Genomic DNA, 17,618 nt, shown 5'->3' with positions numbered 1-17,618 from the left:
GTGTCCACCCACGTCATGTAGATTTCCTGTATCGATGGTTATCTGTTGATGGTTTAAAATAAGTAGGTACTTGGAATTATGTTTATTTTCAACTCGCTTTAGTCTCACATTTCCATGTTTTTGCGAGAAATATGTAGAAAAAAACATTCGCTCTGTGTTCTTTTAAGTACTCTTGAAGACATGTAAGCAAGATTTCATGATGACCGGTTCAGTTAACAATACGTGAAATTGTAACAAACTCACTTTCGTCTTCAATATATTAGTATGGATTTATTAAACAGCATGAGTTGTCAGTTTGATCACTAGAAATTGTAGATCTCTAACAATGATTTACGTAACATACAATCATGAGCGTCTATTCACCACACTAAAACAAACTCGAATTTAGGCAGTTCTGAGGGTACTCTCAACGACGCCTTGGTTTTCGAAATTCGGAATTCCACGAGTATCTGGAAATACCAAAGTTAAACTATAGTCACCCAACTATAAGGACCGCTTGACAGCTCATACAAAACCGTTGTCCAGTATGCTTATTGCAGCCAAACTCAAAAACTTAAAAGAGCCGATATGCTATCCTATTAAGGGTAGACGGCGGCGACGCAGGGGCTTATATCTCTCCAAATCCGAACCTCTCACAACTCACGTGTGTGCTTAGTGCGAGTTTTTTAACGTTCTCGATAGCGTAAAAGTTGCGTAAATAGTTGACTCAAATTGGTACGCTGCATACAAATTTGAGTTAACTTTTACGCTATCGAGAACGTTAAAAAACTCGCACTAAGCACACTGATTATACCATTACACATTATAGTTTTGGCGATCGATAGCAAGTCAAAACGTAAAATTTAACCGGTTGCAACCTAAAAACAGAAATTCAGTCCCATTAATTTACTCTAATAAAACAATCGCAGGACGACAGTCATAGCCGTTTCTCGTTACGGCCATAGCTTTGGATGAGTCAGTTTCAAAGTAACTTGCGTCATTTGTTAAGTCTAAAGGCCTCGTACGGGAGCCCAATGTTATATTAAGTGTATATTAAAGTAATTAACCGTGACGATTATTGACCTCAATTATCAAAAGTGATTCCAATCAATCGGGACCGGCAGTTGTAATGAGAATCTAATGTTTGTATACGTTTAAAATGTTTACGAACCGTCTACACAATGGCAGCTACTGGTATGTTCAATGATGCTAATCACAAATTATTTAGTCCAATACTAAAAAGAACGTTTAATAACATTTCTTAATCTTAAAATTGAAGTGACTATTAAAAACAAATTGTTAAAATAATTTGTTACATACATAAGTACGAAAATCAAATGTTAGATATGATATGAGGAGATAAAAACGGACAATATAATAAATAAAAACTTAACTAGTCCGTTATTAAAGAGCACATTTTGTTTTTTCAAAGCGCTACCTTGGCCTTGCATCGAAGTGGATATTTAAATATGAAATAGGTTTTCCTTGTACCGCGGCTTATATTCTGGATGCATAACAACATTCCCTACAAGGAACCTCGACCAGTCTACCCTCCTACGCCCCACTGTCGCGACGCTGTACACCAATAGTCTTTTACGACAATGTATTGACATCACGATAAATGAAATCTCTATTCGCGGTGAAATAAGCATTTTATTCTATATTTTATTTATTAGAGAAAGATGTCATTGGAATCGTAAATAATTCTGTAAGATGCCTTCGTTATTTAAAAAAAAAATGATGATACATTTTTGAGAAAATGTTTCAAATTATCGAAATTAGGATTAGAAGCAATATAAAATCCGTAATGGATTTAAAATTTTTGAATTTTTGTTTTAACGTCATCATTTATGTAGGTAGAATGTATAAACAACAATCAATATTGTTAATAACTTATAACACATATACACTTGTGATTGTAAATGTAGGACAAACGCGTCTTTGCGGTCAGGAAATAGAGCAAAATAGAACAAAGTAATGATATCGATTGTAACGGCCTATGGCTGATGGGCGGGTCAAGGCTTAAATCATCATCAATACAAAGATAAAACTTTTAAAAATTAATTTATATTCAAATTTGATTGTGTGTTAATATTATACAAAGTTTATAGGGTAAACATCTCTAAACCCAAACTTGGTTTTTTTTTTCTTAGTTTGTTTGTACCAAGGAAATGTTTTAACTATAGATAGATAATTTTTCTGTTATAAAATTCAACGCTTTCAAATTATATTTAAAGATTACGAAGTCCAAAAAAGTTATACATCTATCTACACAGCTATTTACCACAAGGGATTTGGCACAATTGGCTGTATGTAACATTATTGTTAACAACAACAATATTGGCTTTGACATTGTCGATGTCCCATAGTCACAATAATCACATGATATTACGCGAATTTGATATAAATGTTTGTTTAAATTAATAGAAAATAATAAAGCCATTTAAAAGTTTTCACAAAATAACTTGAATGAATATTTAAATCTATATAGGTATATATATAAAAATGAATTGCTGTTCGTTAGTCTCGGTAAAACTCGAGAACGGCTGGACCGATTTGGCTAATTTTGGTCTTGAATTATTTGTGGAAGTCCAGAGAAAGTTCAAAAGGTAGATAAATATGAAAATGCTCGCAATTTTGTTTTTCCTGTGATGTGTCCCCCGTCGGACGGATTCCTTTTGTTTGGTTTAAGTTTATTTTGTACAAAAGTTTAGATCTTTTATTTATCGATTGAAGTACTACGAAGTTTACCGGGTCAGTTAGTATAAAATAAAATAAAAATCATATCATAAAATCTTACAAATTTTTTATGTATTGGTCGTCGGTTATACCTTTTTGATAAATAAACATGACGAACAATTATGGAGAGAGCCTCTGAAGTAATGGCCTACCATTTTTGGATACGATTTTATTCGCCGTCCGATTGGAATGTTGCAATTTTCGGATTGCTTTCATCCTGTTCATTCAACTCGAGAACAAAACTGTACCCTAATTGTTATGGATCGAGCTGCCTTAAACGAGTTGTTCTTGAAGTACCTTGAAGTACCCGCAAAATTATAATTTGTGTAATTACTGGTGGTAGGACCTTTGTGAGTCCGCACGGGTAGGTACCACCACCCCGCCTATTTCTGCCGTGAAGCAGTAATGCGTTTCGGCTTGAAGGGTGGGGCAGCCGTTGTAACTATACTGAGTCCTTAGAACTTATATCTCAAGGTGCAATTGCGTTGTAAATGTCTATGGGCTCCAGTAACTACTCAACACCAGGTGGACTCTGAGCTCGTCCACCCATCTAAGCAATAATAATAATAATAATTTGGTTTTATCATCTGGTTTCCAGGGCCACCGCCAAGGTTGGGGCTGAAGGCGGCAAGCCCCGGCGTGGCAGGCGCCGACGAGGATTGTAACAGCAACACCAGTCTCGCTGGAAGCCAGCACTCGGCTCACGATGACCTCGACGCGCACTGCGACAATTCTGGTTATCTTTGGTTCCTTGACTACAAGTAAGTCTGCTTCGACATGAAATTTCCGAAAACTTAAAAATTTCGCATGCCTTTAAATGGTAGGTATACAAATTTGCTTAAGGACTTACGGCGACAGAAAAGTTTATTACAGTTATATGGATATTTTATATTCAATGACTCTAAACTAGCATTTATGTTTAGACTACGGAAACTGCTATGAAACGAAAAGACATTGATTAATAAATATGTTGATCCCTAGTGATAAATTGAATCCGAACCTCGCTAAATGCTTGACAAACGAAGCGGTCATGTTTCACTGTACATTCATATGTTAATAAATTTTATCCTTTTAAAGCATTCCGATAAACCTACAAAAAGTTTTACAATTAAACTTCTCAGACCTATCATGTTACGCTTCACAAACTTATGTTTGGTATTTGTTCGTCTCAAAAGAATTTTAATCCGTGACTATCAACGTCAATCATCAGCAATCCAATTTATTTTGGGGTCCGCGGGAATGCTCTTTAATAAATTCGTTGAAGCATTTAGGTTTCAAGAATTTTAAAATGTCAAGTTACATCAAAATGTTTTTTTTTTGAGGATCCTTGTTGTTACGTCGCATTCGAACATGTTGAGTACTGCCTTTTTTGTGAAAACGTTGATGAATCACTTATATAAATTCATTTTTAAAAAACGAAACAAAGTCTGTAATCAATATGTTTTTTTCAAATATGATATAATAGGTTATACTATAAGTATATAATAGGTATACATTAAGACTAGTATTAAGAAAAAAAAAGCAGTATGGTGGTGGAGGTGGAATAATTAAGACAATGATAAATTATATAAGTATACGCGTTTATACTAAATGCACTACATAACAAAAACTAAAATCATTTCATAAATTGACCTCTACATTATGATCTGTGATTATTGACTGATGCGTGCCAACCATAATGTCTTACTAGTCTTCTTTTTAATACAATAATCTAAATGTCAATCATTTTACTTTTCAGTCCAATTTTCCGAGACGGCTCCTGCCACCACACCTCAGTGTTGTCCTCCGTGTCGGCTTCGTACAAAGGCATAAGTGACCTTGCCGCACGCTTCGAGTTCACGTCTCGATATAACGACATCGCGAGAGATTTAGACGCAAATCTCGCGGAGGCCGACATGGAAAGCTTCAGAACCGAAGACATACATGCATTGCTGATGACCGCCAACTTGCCACACGACACTATCAACGACGACAGAACGCATGATGTAAGTCTGTCTCAAATCTTTAGGATTCTCCAAAAATAGTCAAGTTACCACTTTTAATTTTTGTTTCTGAAATTGCTGTAAGCTTTCATACACAAATAACATCCACATACAAATCGTTATAGAAAATAGTTTGAGAACCACAACGTCACAAAATTAGTTTTTGATTTATTTTCGTTCTTTACTGGACTATACATGAATAATGAGTGCTAAATTAGAATTAGTGATTTAATATTTTGACGACGTATCCATGAAAAAAAACGCGAAAATTGTACGAAACATTGTCGTATCGAAAAAAATAACGAAAGTTAATTTGAATAAAAACATTAGTAAACTCAGAGAGAGATAAATTTTAAAAGTATTCAAATTTCGACGACACCAAAACTCATCTTTGTATCTTCTATACTATGATAAAAAATCTAATCAAGAATTCCTAATATCAAAATATTTTATAATAAACAAAACAATGGTTAGAGACATTAAACAGAGCATTAAAGGCATTAAAGTTTTATTCCATTCTCGGCGAGGGTACGGCCAAAAAAATTCTGTGCACATTGACATTACCTTCAATCAATGAATCAATCTGCATTGCCTGTGTACTGTCGGTGTATGACGGTTTTTTGAATCTCCCCATGCAGGTTAATACAAACCATTAGGCCTGTGATCAGCAGCAATGCTTGGATTCATACCTTAAGAGTATTACGAGCCTATCTACTGGAGCAAACAATCCTTTTACTCCTAAAAAAAGGAGGTTTGCTGTAATCAATTTGTAATATAATGAAACGAAATGTAACTTTTAACTTGTCCATGAACTTTGATGAATATTGAGGCAAATATTAATTTCGAATTGCTTTCTATAATTTGGTCAGTCGAGGTTAAATTAATTTAAGCCCCATAAGAGTTCGGTCAACTATAAGTATTTCGCCTAACATTTATGCCTTCATTTTAAATAATCATTTTAAATTTTATTTTAAATTTTAACTAGTTTGGTGAATCTAGGATAACCCCTCGAGGTTACTAGAATAGATAGAAAAAAAACCGTTTACTTAGTACAGCTTACCAAATATTGTTTATTTTTAAAATATTATAGTAAATTTATATAGATTAATACTACTGAAAAAATACCGTTTTAGCTTTGGGAAGTGTACTTTTTGTTTTTTCTATAGAAGTGTATATAATAAATACTAGCTGAAACTAGTTAAATGCAATAACATCCACGTAGGTATTTTTTTTATATTCAAAAGAACAAATTCTACAGAAATCGAACCGAAATGACGCTACTAGCCATCCGTATGTTTGCAACACAGAAATAAAATTTTAATTGCACAGATGTTTACTGACAAAAATGGGTATTTAGGTTGCGTACGTTTTATCTGGTTTTTATTGTCGTGTGTTGTTTTACTCAAAAAACTGCATTAACATTTTAATGTTAGTAAACAAAGATTTATTAAAGTTCCAGTGTTCAAAAATATTTAAAAGTTTTATCTGAGCAGTAATATCTCACTGAAAACATTCATGATTATGATTCCGTGTGTTTGCGTTGATGAAGTCATATAGGGTAATTATAACCTTGCAACGTGAGTATCGTATGTCTTTATTTCGAGTTGATTTTATGAAATAGAATTTAATAAAACAAAATAGAAAACATTTTATGCAAATTTTAATAAATTGCGCAAAAATTTCATATACTTCCTGCATGAACCATCGAATATATCGATGGCATGAACAGTCAAAACGTTTGTACAATAAAGGACTATATAATTATGAGTCGCGATTCGATAGGGGAATGCGGTGTTCACCCAAAGCATTAGAATTCATATTTCTTATGTCACTTTCGTCTAGTTAATAATTGAGTAAGCTTATTGATTGTCACATAGAAGAAAAATAAGATTTGTTGGCTATATCGATTTTTCTTAATCGCAGAGCCAACAAGTTTTGACATTTCCATTTATTAGTTAGTTAGTTAATATTGATAACTTGAATTAGCTTGGATGTTAACACATTACCTCTAAATTATTAAAAATCGTCGATAAATTAATTTTTTTGGCTACTTGACCGCCAATATCCTTGGGGAGCTATTCTGGTTTCACCCGTGGGTGATGGGCGAGCTCACAAGATCAGCCCGAAAGACATTAGTAACATCTGCCTTAGCAAGAGCAGTGCTTCGCTTAATCTTTCACCGAATCGGAATCGCGACCCACTGACAAGATCCGAAACTTAGTGAGCTATGTCTGTAGTTTTAAGGAGGAGAATTCGAAATAACGTGTATCGCGACCCACTCAGAAGATCTGAAACTCAGTAGGTTAGGTCTGTAGGCTTAAGGAGAGGATCGGAAATAACGTGTTTAAGGCGACGGTGGCTGTGCATTGCCCCGTCGTCTGGATCGATGTAATTAGAGGCGGCCATGATGAGAAGGTTCATGGACACCGAGAATGCCAGTTTCGCTGTCGGTAAAAATTATTGATAGGAGAACCAAAATGTATTCATTCATGAATACATGAAAAAACTTTTTTGTCAATCGAAATTTGTAATACATACAAAAACGATTATTATACATAGCAGTACAATAAATTCACAATAAAACATTAAAATACAATAACATGTAAATCAGTGTTTGTCGTTGAATAATTTTGAACTTCTTTTTTTGTACTCTTAATATATGTATAGGGTTAGTTTATTGAAAATACAAACAATAGATCTTTTAAGGTTCTAAATGCAATATTAAAAATAATGTAACTGAAAACTGTAAAGTACTGTAAATAATAGGAAATTTACGTTGTTGATATCTACGGGTCTGGTGACTATTTAACACCAAATGATCCGCTAACTCGATCATCCAAGTGAACGATTAAAAAAATCATGTATTCGTGTAGCTAAGTACTAATAAAACAAGAGTCAAATAAAGGAAGCAGCGAAGCTTGACAGTGTCAACATAATTTACTGTGTGCGGAAACGATGATAATCTGTTCATACGTTATCATTATGCACGGAACAAAACGCGACCTCGGAAGGTCATCAAGATCCTGTATTTATAGGTGTGACAATGAACAATAACAATAGATCATGTGTGTACAATTATTTTAGAACAATTTCAATGAAAGATAGATAATATTTATAATCACAAAAAACAACCACAAAGCCATGGGAAATATAGAAAGATTTATTTAATCAGTACGAGACCACTATAAATATTTAATAAGACAATCGGGGACTAATCACACGTGATCATTTGACCTCAAACAAGGATTGCCTGCACTACAACAACCAATTACACACAGTACTGCCACTTATCACACCAATACTTCACTGATGTGAGAACAGAATCTGCTATATCTGTATATTCATATTTTAGTTTTGATTTTATGGTGTATCTTAGTAGAGTAAGTAATACATAGGAAATTCGATGCCTACTAAAAAAACTGTCAAACATAACATCTACACTTTTGCATTTATAATGTTACTATAAAGCTGTACCCGCCCGCTTCGCTGGGTATTTAAAATTAACATTATTATTTCTCACCCCACAAAGATTCTCATCATTACGCCCCCGCAACTGTTGTAGAGAATCCAACATTCATATAAATCTTAGCCTATCCATTAAGTACATGTATTTTCTACATGGATACCAAGTTTCAAGTCGATCGGATGCATGGTTCAGTAGTTATAACGGAACATCCGTAAAAACTACAGTAGATTTATATATTAGTATAGATATGAGTAAGTATGGTTATTGGTTCCGCTAAGTGTAAACCGCACAAATCATCATTATATAGTCTATACCTCACATTTATATATTATTATGAATTATACTTTTGTTTTATGGTGTTGGTATTAACCGTGTTTATTTATGTTATTATTATTTATTTGTTTTCAGTTTCTAATATTATATTTATCAGTGGATGATGTGTATTGCAGAGTAACCCCCGAGGCGAGATGTTCGCGAGCATCTCTAGCTCTCTCATGGAAAGGTTTCGGTTCGACAGCAGTATCAGTATCGGCAGTAGTTTGCAGGTTCGCCTCACATTGCCCTTTCAATGTTTTTTTTTACTGCTCTACTTACTGTAGATCACACCTTATCCCATAAGCCATCGGTTGTGCGATATCAAGCTTATTATCCCCTTTGTCTCTTCCATCGATTGTTTATCCTTCTGCCGGATGCTTGTTGTGCAAAGCTTATCTCATATTAAATTTCATATTTTAGCCACAATATACAGGCACGATCGTCATTTGAAAATTTTGAAAGCACCAAGTCAAAAGAAATATCTAAGAAGTGAATTCTTCAAACAACGCCATCTAGTGGTCTTGGTGTAATATAGATTGTACTAATTTATCTTTCCTTAATGCTCCAGTAGATGTCGCTTTGAACACCGTCCCTATTTCACGATTCATGCTCTTTCGCAAAACTTCAAATAGATATCATTTTCAAAACAACAAAAAGCATCTTTGCTGTACATATTATTGCTACAATAGGTTAGGGGTCACGCTATAGTGGATACCAAAAAAAAACTTTTATTAAAATTTTATAATATAATTAAATTATATGATATCTCTTAATTAGGTATTTGAGTCTATTGAAAATATTAGGTCAAGTAGTTCTTAAATTTCCGCTATGCATATCCGGGTAAAATAAATATTATAATTATTATCATTGCCATTTGGTGGAGCATTATTTAAGAAAGTTAATGCAAAAGATACAATAAATAAACTCACACAGTTTTGACCAAACGGTATTGAAAATTATAGCTTAAAGTTTTCATATGCTAATATAAAATAACCACGATTTTTCACGCCTATCTTGCCCGGTAATGTACGAGAGCAGCATCAAGGTTTTTTACATTCAATAGGGTCACGTTCTTTAGATCTATTTTCATCCCGCATAAAAATGATATACAATCTATTGAGGTAAATCATCGCGCTGGTTTTTTTTTCTACCTAAGTCTTGAGAGGCTATGTCAGCGTAACCGGGCGAGTAGGTGAGCTCACGGGGCTCAAACCGGGAGTGTTGCTAACATTGGCTCTAGCAAGAGCAGTGCTTCGCAGAATCTACCACCGGATCGGAAACGCGATCCACTGAGAAGATCCGGCGAGTAACTCAGTGGGCTGTATCTATGGGTTAATTTACTCATCGAGCCCTTCGTCGCAAGCGACAGGTTCGGCGAGGACGTTGACCGCGGTGTACCGATCATCAATATATCCTTCTGAGCACGACTGAAGAAAGCAGAATAACGTTTGTAACTCAATTTGAGATCTAGTTGTTAGGAATCCCGGATCAGGGTCTGCGTCAGAACTGAGTCTCGTCTATTCGACACAGAAGACAGTTGTGCTCGTTAATAGACTAAATAGACCTCTTCTCTAAGACTATTAACTACTAAATAAATAGGAGTTCACGTCCATTCGAAGCGGTACACGTCTGTTTAGTAGTTTGTAGATAGAACAGTTTTTAGTAGTTAAGAACTAGCCCATCCCTCCTATTGAATCTGGCAATCACCACCACAGCAATCCAATCATCGCATATTATAATCTTGGAACATATTTCGGTATCATCTGAGCCCTACGTCGTGTGTTACGACAATGAGGAATGTTAATAATTTTTCTCCTACCGACGTCGAAAGTTCGGTTTTTGTTCCGCTGTAAAGGGAAGAAAGTGTAACTTTTGCTCCCGTTGTACAGGGAAGAAAATGCAACTTTTCTCCCTTGGTGCACAATGTAATTGTCTTATGTTAGACTGATAGGAGCGCTGTGAGTCTGGTTGTAGTATTGACCGTGGGTACCCCCTCACTCTGATCGGGTTCTGACCCCGGGCGGAAAACGGACGTAGGGTGAAAGAGAACAGGGAAGTGGTTTAATGGGCAGGGTCCTAAATTCCGTTCTTTGGGCCCGCGGTCCGCTCCCAGCATCTGCGGACTGTCCCACATACATCGCGCATACCTTAGGCACCCGGCCCGAAAAAAAAAAAGACTGTTACCTATGAGGGCTGTTATTATTTGATTATTAAAATCTGTTTTCATTTTCAACCAGTTGTCATTCAATTCGTTGACAGCTATCTATCAGTCACTTGTAGGTGAAAATAAACAATTTATAAATATAATTTCTTGATTGTGACATACATAATGTATGCGATTTAGCAATTCCATGATAAGCAGCGCGTACCGCCTCTCTATAGACCTACGTCATGCTGCGCTATTCCATATAGCTCTAGAAATCCCATCGCGAATACGCACGTGGTCAGTGTTTAGAAAATCAAAGACCATTGTCTAACTAACGTTCACAAATAGTCTTCCTGCATAATGGCGGCAAAGTACGTTGGTCCCGCGGGATCTAGTTGTAGTAACTATTTTAAAAGAATAATGCACGTGTGAGTGTAATGCTCACATTGAAATTGCGTCAATCACTTTAACAGTTCTTGTTATTCCCCCTCGGTCGCACACTCGGCTCCCTTCTCTCATACATCAGTGTAGGTGAGCTATATTTAATCTTCCACGCATGTGTGTGTGATTTTGTGAACACATTGCCACCATGTGTGAGTTACCAATGAGTATGTTCTATAGGACACATATTCTCAAACCGTTCATAAAATAAACCTCAGACAAAATTTAAGTGTAACTATATAAAGAACACTGAAATAAGTTGAACAGTATCGGGAAACCAGCTTTGAATGTGTTGTTACACAGACCTCGCTAATTAAATATTAATGATTCTCATCTGCTAATGAGCAGTTTATTGCCCTTTTTCATTCGATATAAGCTGTTGATGCTTTGATGCTCTCCAATGGGTAGTACCAATGACTATTACACAGTTCTTATCTAAACCCCGCGTGAATGACACGTATTTTACGTTAACTTTGAGAAGCGTTTGCGGTGGCTAATATTAAAATTAATATCCCCGCTGCCCCAGTCGTGCCCGGGTTCTTGAGATAGTTGTGTCGTGTGTACTTTTGCGATGAGTTCAGTTAAATGTGCATTTCATAATAAGCATTACAAATTTAAAGACCCTACAGATAATAATGTGTGCGTAAGATAAGAGTGCATAGTGGACACAGTGAACTTTATTGACGCAGTTAGAGATGAAAATGCACAGACGCTTTGTTGGGGCGCTAGCTAGCAAATGATACAAGTGCTAGTGGACGATCACGTTTTTAAGAACTGTGCCAATAAACTGAATTTAAAATGGGTGTGACGGATTACAATTGGGATTCTTACACCGGTTATTACTCAGTGAGTCATTATAATTGTGAACTTATTCCCTGTTAATTAAACTTATACTAACCAGTGACTTCTAATAAAATGTGTTTTTTTCTTCTTTTCGTTTCGATACCTATAAATAAGAAATTTTTGCTGGTCACCTTGGTGGCGGTGAAAGGGTTATCTGGGAATTACATGAAATTAACTCCACAGAATCTTATTAAATTTAAGATGATCACTTTTCATCAACAATATAATTAAATATATAAACTGATTTTAGAATAGTATTCAGTATTGAATTTGCTGTCTTATCGAGTATTATTATTTGTATATTAATGCTAAAGTACATATCGTTTACTAATGATTATTTTACTCAAAACTACCCTCATTAACATTAATTTCATTGCTTGGTTTGAGTTTTAAATTGAATTTCATAACACCTAATCAAATAATGACACGACCATGTTGTTTCGAGTGATTGTGTCGTTTGTGACCTCATTTCAGCAGGAAAAGGAATTAAATTGATGATAACGCTTTACGGCCGCCATATTGTGTGACTATGAGCGTGTGTCATAAATAAAGTCCAGACCAACAATATTCATCATAAAAAATGTATATTACAAAATCGAATATATTTACTGTTTCTTTTAATTTATTATAGCGCTGTACATGTGTAAAAGATTGGACAAAATATTTCATTAACAAATCAATTTGTTTGTTAGATAAAATCAACATAATAGACTATAACAGTTTCTGAAGCAGGTGTATTTAATTAGCATTTGCGATTAATGCGTGTGAAAGCAGTCCTATTATTTTTAGACGCGACTTGCATCCGCATCCAGAGTTACAACAGACGTAAATGTTTATGTTCGAACTAGCACGCGCTCATGTTTCGAAATCTTCTTAGAATGTACGTACAGTTCCCATTGCTTCGATTCGTCTCCAGATATATTTTTTTGTATTTTACTTTTTAGCTTCCGATTCGACTTTGCCTATATTCAAATCTTACAGGCTACATCCTTCCTAATGAGAATGGTAAACTTTATAGCCTATAGTAAATTTTACCAAAATTTGTTCACGAACAAAGCGGCGAAGAAAAGAGATCATGTAAAAAAATCCTACCGACAAATTTATCAATTTGCTTAAATACTGGTAGCATGGCACCTTGAGAGCCGGCTCGGATACCATTACTATTTCTGCAAAGCAGTCATACTTTCTGGTTTGAAGAGCAGATGGCGGCATTTGTTATTTCTGAAATAACGAATAGTAATTTGTATTCTAAGAAAATTATTGTCTAAATGAAGAAATACTGCAATACCTCCTTGGACTATTGACATAGAAAAGGTTTAGAATAATTTCTTCATTAGTAATGTTTATTAATTTGTGCAATGAGCGCATTGTAAAACAATTTATAATCAGTTAAGTTCGGAATCTAACGCTTCCCTGCAACACGGACGTTCACCAGCTGTCTTCGCTTTAAATACCGATATAGTGAAAGCAAACGAAAAGTATTTTTACTGATTCGTGACTATTAGTATTCGCACAATGATCGAAATTCAACCATAAGCACTGACACCTCAAGATTTAGATTCGTTTTGTTTATTACTTTTCCTATTTTGTTATTGGTCCAAATTTTACTGTGAAAATAGTCAATAGCTACAAAATAATAATAAAAAAGGTTGACTTACAGAGGAGAAAAAGGCACTTAACTGTTTTGTTGTTATTGAAGCAATAACTTATTATTTAAAAAAAAAAACATTACTGATAACATGAAAAACATCATTATTTATTCAGTAACGAAATAATAAGGAAATCTGTTCATTAACAAACGAGAAAATAGCGTTCAGCTGTTTGTGTCTTTGCTTATTTATAAAGGTAACTTTCTGTTTATATTGAAGTTTGGCTTCGAGAGCACTGACCTTACAGAGTGTAAGTCTACGAGGCGGTCAAGAACTTACGAACTAAAGTTATTAAATCTTTAACCAATACAGGGTGAAGAATCTGTCGGTTCGATCAACACGATGTCGATATGCAAGTCAGAACTGCTCTTTTCGCCTGTGAAGGAGGGCGGAATACACGGCGTCCATTTTAGCGTCGACAGTCTGGATTGTGAGCTGCCTACTGAGCAGGATCTTATACTTACCTGCCAGGCTAATAAGGACAACTACACGATCGCCTTTGAGGGTAGTCTTACCACTTATTCTGAGGACAGTGAGTGCGTAGAACCGGCCGTCAATCAAATCAATGGTACGAACTACTTTTGAATATAACTAAACATTTCGATAAATTTAAAGCCTGCGATTAGTTAAACAGCTTACGATTACGCGAAAAGGCAGAGTGAATCATAAAAAAAAACACAATTACTCACGATAAGATACTAATTTGTGCGGTGATTTCAGACAAATTGGATAAGGAAGAACAAACAGTTTCGTTAGAGAGTGATGAGAGAACGCGTAGGAATTTAGAATTATTAGAAAGATGTAAGAAAATAACAAATAAACTAAGTACATCTATGGCCAGAAGTGACTTAGGATTAACGACGTGGAGTAAGCTTAAGAAGCAGACAGTCCAATCCCCTCTAAGAAGGTAAGCACTAAAGTTTTGCTGTTGTTGTAGTTTGGATAAGTTCTATCAATTGTTGCATTTCCATTTCCATTCACACTCTTATTATTATTACCAGGCATCCATCCGGAAATAACAATGGAGATTCAAATGAAACAACTGATGCCACAAACGACATGAACAACTCAGTCATAAAAAGCCAAAGCCTGCCAAATCTTTATAGGAGAAAATTGATGAATAGTTCAGTTATCTCAGTAGCTCTCAGTAACTCAACGGTGTGTATATCTGACAATTAGTCAAGTAGTTATTGTAATTAACCAAGTGTTACTTTATGATTGTAAACCTTATTATTTTTTGTAGGTCGATTCATTTACTGCCAATGAACGTTTAACTGGTACGCCGGTTTGCATGAAAGTATACGATGTGTCGCAACAACGTTTATCTCATGGTAGCCAACATTCGGAGCCAATGAGCACATCATCTACAGAAAATCATACTTCGTCAGATAAAAGCCAACCCAAACAATCATTTAGCTTGGTAAAATTATTTATGAAACAAAAAAGTGAGAGCAATGATGGTATTGTGAGCTTGGATCAAATGGAAAGATCTGAATGCTGGCCATCTAGTTCAGGTGGAGAAAGTGGTGATTCAGTAGGAGAACAAAAACATACAGATTCCGAATCTGTAAATACTGGAAGACCTCCCTTAGAAATACCAAGCAGTAATGCTGATGAGGCCTTTTCGGCAGTATATGAAGAAATACCATCTACTAACCCTACGCTCTTCCACGTACAAAATTTAAATAATAGAATGTATGATGAAGTTTTGATCGAAGAAGAAGAAACAGCAGATGGAGCTAAGTTAAGCGACAGTGAAAGTAATCTTTATGCTACTGTCAACAAAACACATATTAAAAGAACGCACGCAAATATTATGAATAGTCCGTCAAAGTTCAGAAGCAGCAGAAAGTCATGTTCTTCTCAATCATCAGCTACTAGTGTTAGTATTTCAAGTTGTTCCGAGTCTGAAGGGACTCAGATCACGAGGATGAATAGAATATTACAAAGAGAGTGTTGTGATCACAAAGCCACATCGACTCATATTGAAACTGATACTATAGATAAAAGCATGCAAACATCAAGCATGCAACTTTCGAGCTCACGCTATGAACGTGAGTTGTTTAAAATCGTGGAGCCTTCATTCTTGCAGAAGCTTAAAGAAGGAGACTGTGAGAAGCCAGTATTTATTTTGTACCCCAGCTACACGCTCCCCGATATAAGCTTCTTAAACGGAAGACCGAACATTTATCTAAATCCAATGAAAGTGAACGTTTCGCCGAAATCAAGTCAAATTAAAAGAAACAGAGTTCAAGTTAAAAGTAAAAGGCCTTTCTCGTGCAATGATGTCGAAATATTGAAAAAGAAAGGTCTCGGTCATATCAAAGACTGGGACTCTTTAAACTTTTTACTTCCAATGGAATGTAAGCAAATGCTATCAGAAGTTCCAGAACTAATGCAACACGTGAAAGAAAAAGATGGAAAATTCTGTAATGTAACGCCATCTTCGAAATCTAAAAATCGCCCCGTCAGTTGTGATTGTAATAATTTGGCTGGCAACACTACAGCTGTTTCTTCAAGTTCTAGCACTGCTACGCAACCGTCTTCCGGCTACCGGGGTTCATCGACCATGTTAACAGACTCTTCAGCACAAAACAGCCCTGCTCCCGCAACAAACTTTAATCCGTTATTCGTATATCGATACGACAGCGCAACAAGCTCTGAAGCGAGCGGTAACAGCGAGGGACAAAGAGTTAATCCTGCTGCGCCGAGACGTTCTCTGTCATTAGCAGATCAAATCCGCCCACCAAAACAAGGCGAACTAGTGCCTCCGAGGCCGCCCTTACCAAAAAGTATATTACGCAAATCCATGGACAAAACTCGTAAATCAAGCACACAAACCAAACGATACAGCATGTTTGAAATGGACGATTTTATGCAAGATCCGATTGCGTGCGCAACCGCAGTAACGGAACACAAGACCAAGAGAAGATCCCTTCAAGAACCGTACTATTTGCAAAATCAAAATATTGATTACAGAAAAAATAATGATTTAGCAGCCAAGAGATTATCTCAACAGTTTCTGGACGCTGCGGAAAAGGATGCTGATTACAATGAGTACTACCCGGACGAGGGCGTTGGAACCGAAAGTAGCTTAGAGTCTGGGAAATCTAACGAAATTAAATTACACCGACCTCACACTCCTCCAATGCCAAAACCACGAACTAAACGAATGGAATACACAGAGTTCCCCCCTCCAGGCGCATTGATCAGCAGCGCCGATCTACAACAGCTTGAAGAATTTTTAAAGCAAAGTGGTTTAACCTGTCAGAACATGGACGAGTGGGATCAAAATCAAGTGCAGAAGGTAAGAAATCAGGTTAGCAAATTCCTTCAAATGAAACGTTCCCAAGAGGAGAATCAGAGGTCCACAGAATCGAGTGGTAGTAGTTGCAATAGTAAGAAATCTGTAAGTTTTGCGCAGAAGTCTGATGCTCAGGTCGAGAGTCTACAGACTCAAGCGAAGACTGTAGAAGAAATCAAAGGAGATGCTTTAATTACTCCGCCAAATTCCCCAAATATATCAGCGGTGTTGGCTCAGAGGCATTACCAGGTAACTTCTCTTGTTTTGTTCTATTAGTTGCCGCACCATTGCCTCTTGCCATTTTGTTCTGTGAGTACCTTGGTTCTATTATTTTTTTACTTGCTCGCATTTTAGGTAAGTACCATTGTATAGCTGTCATTGTAAATTTATAGTGCTACTGATTATGCATGTTGAACCCATTTTTTTGTTTGCACAAATTTTGTCCAGTTCACTACCAGCAGTAAAATACAAAATAATGTGCCTCTTATTTTTGTTTTGCAATAAATAATGTTTTAAATACAAAACAAAGTCGTTTCAACTTAAAAACTCCAAAATTTCAGGCCAAAAATTTAGCAGAAATACCAATATGCGAAGAGGTCGAAGTTAGTCCAGATGAATTTGGCAGCCCTATTCATTTTGAAGGGAGACCCAAATACGATTTGATTGATGTATCACAAAAGAGAGGTAAGGCTTTTGTCCACAAAGACATAATTATATTATTTATGCTGAAGTTTTTTTCTATTTTAGATATAAC

At 35.8% G+C, this 17,618-nt stretch overlaps 1 protein-coding gene across 23 annotated transcripts in view; it reads left to right on the top strand.

Annotated features, from left to right (window-relative positions):
• Nucleotides 1-17,618, top strand: part of LOC114239565 (uncharacterized) — a 97,248-nt gene that overhangs the window by 63,060 nt on the left and 16,570 nt on the right. For 12 of the 23 annotated variants that reach the window (XM_089728294.1, XM_089728293.1, XM_089728287.1 and 9 more), the window contains 8 exons: nucleotides 3,317-3,479; nucleotides 4,457-4,703; nucleotides 8,616-8,711; nucleotides 13,873-14,128; nucleotides 14,281-14,467; nucleotides 14,562-14,718; nucleotides 14,804-17,113; nucleotides 17,425-17,548. In XM_089728294.1, the coding sequence (XP_089584420.1) occupies nucleotides 3,317-3,479; nucleotides 4,457-4,703; nucleotides 8,616-8,711; nucleotides 13,873-14,128; nucleotides 14,281-14,467; nucleotides 14,562-14,718; nucleotides 14,804-17,113; nucleotides 17,425-17,548 (3,540 nt within the window). Of the gene's footprint in view, nucleotides 1-3,316; nucleotides 3,480-4,456; nucleotides 4,704-8,615; nucleotides 8,712-10,685; nucleotides 11,915-13,872; nucleotides 14,129-14,280; nucleotides 14,468-14,561; nucleotides 14,719-14,803; nucleotides 17,114-17,424; nucleotides 17,549-17,618 lie in introns of those variants that run through there. The other 11 variants (XM_089728298.1, XM_089728310.1, XM_089728299.1 and 8 more) reach the window with 4 other exon arrangements.

Source organism: Bombyx mandarina, chromosome 06 (genome assembly GCF_030267445.1).
Source record: "Bombyx mandarina strain Sakado chromosome 06, ASM3026744v2".
Classification (NCBI taxonomy): Eukaryota; Metazoa; Arthropoda; class Insecta; order Lepidoptera; family Bombycidae; genus Bombyx; species Bombyx mandarina.
This window is presented reverse-complemented; position numbering and strand designations above follow the sequence as displayed.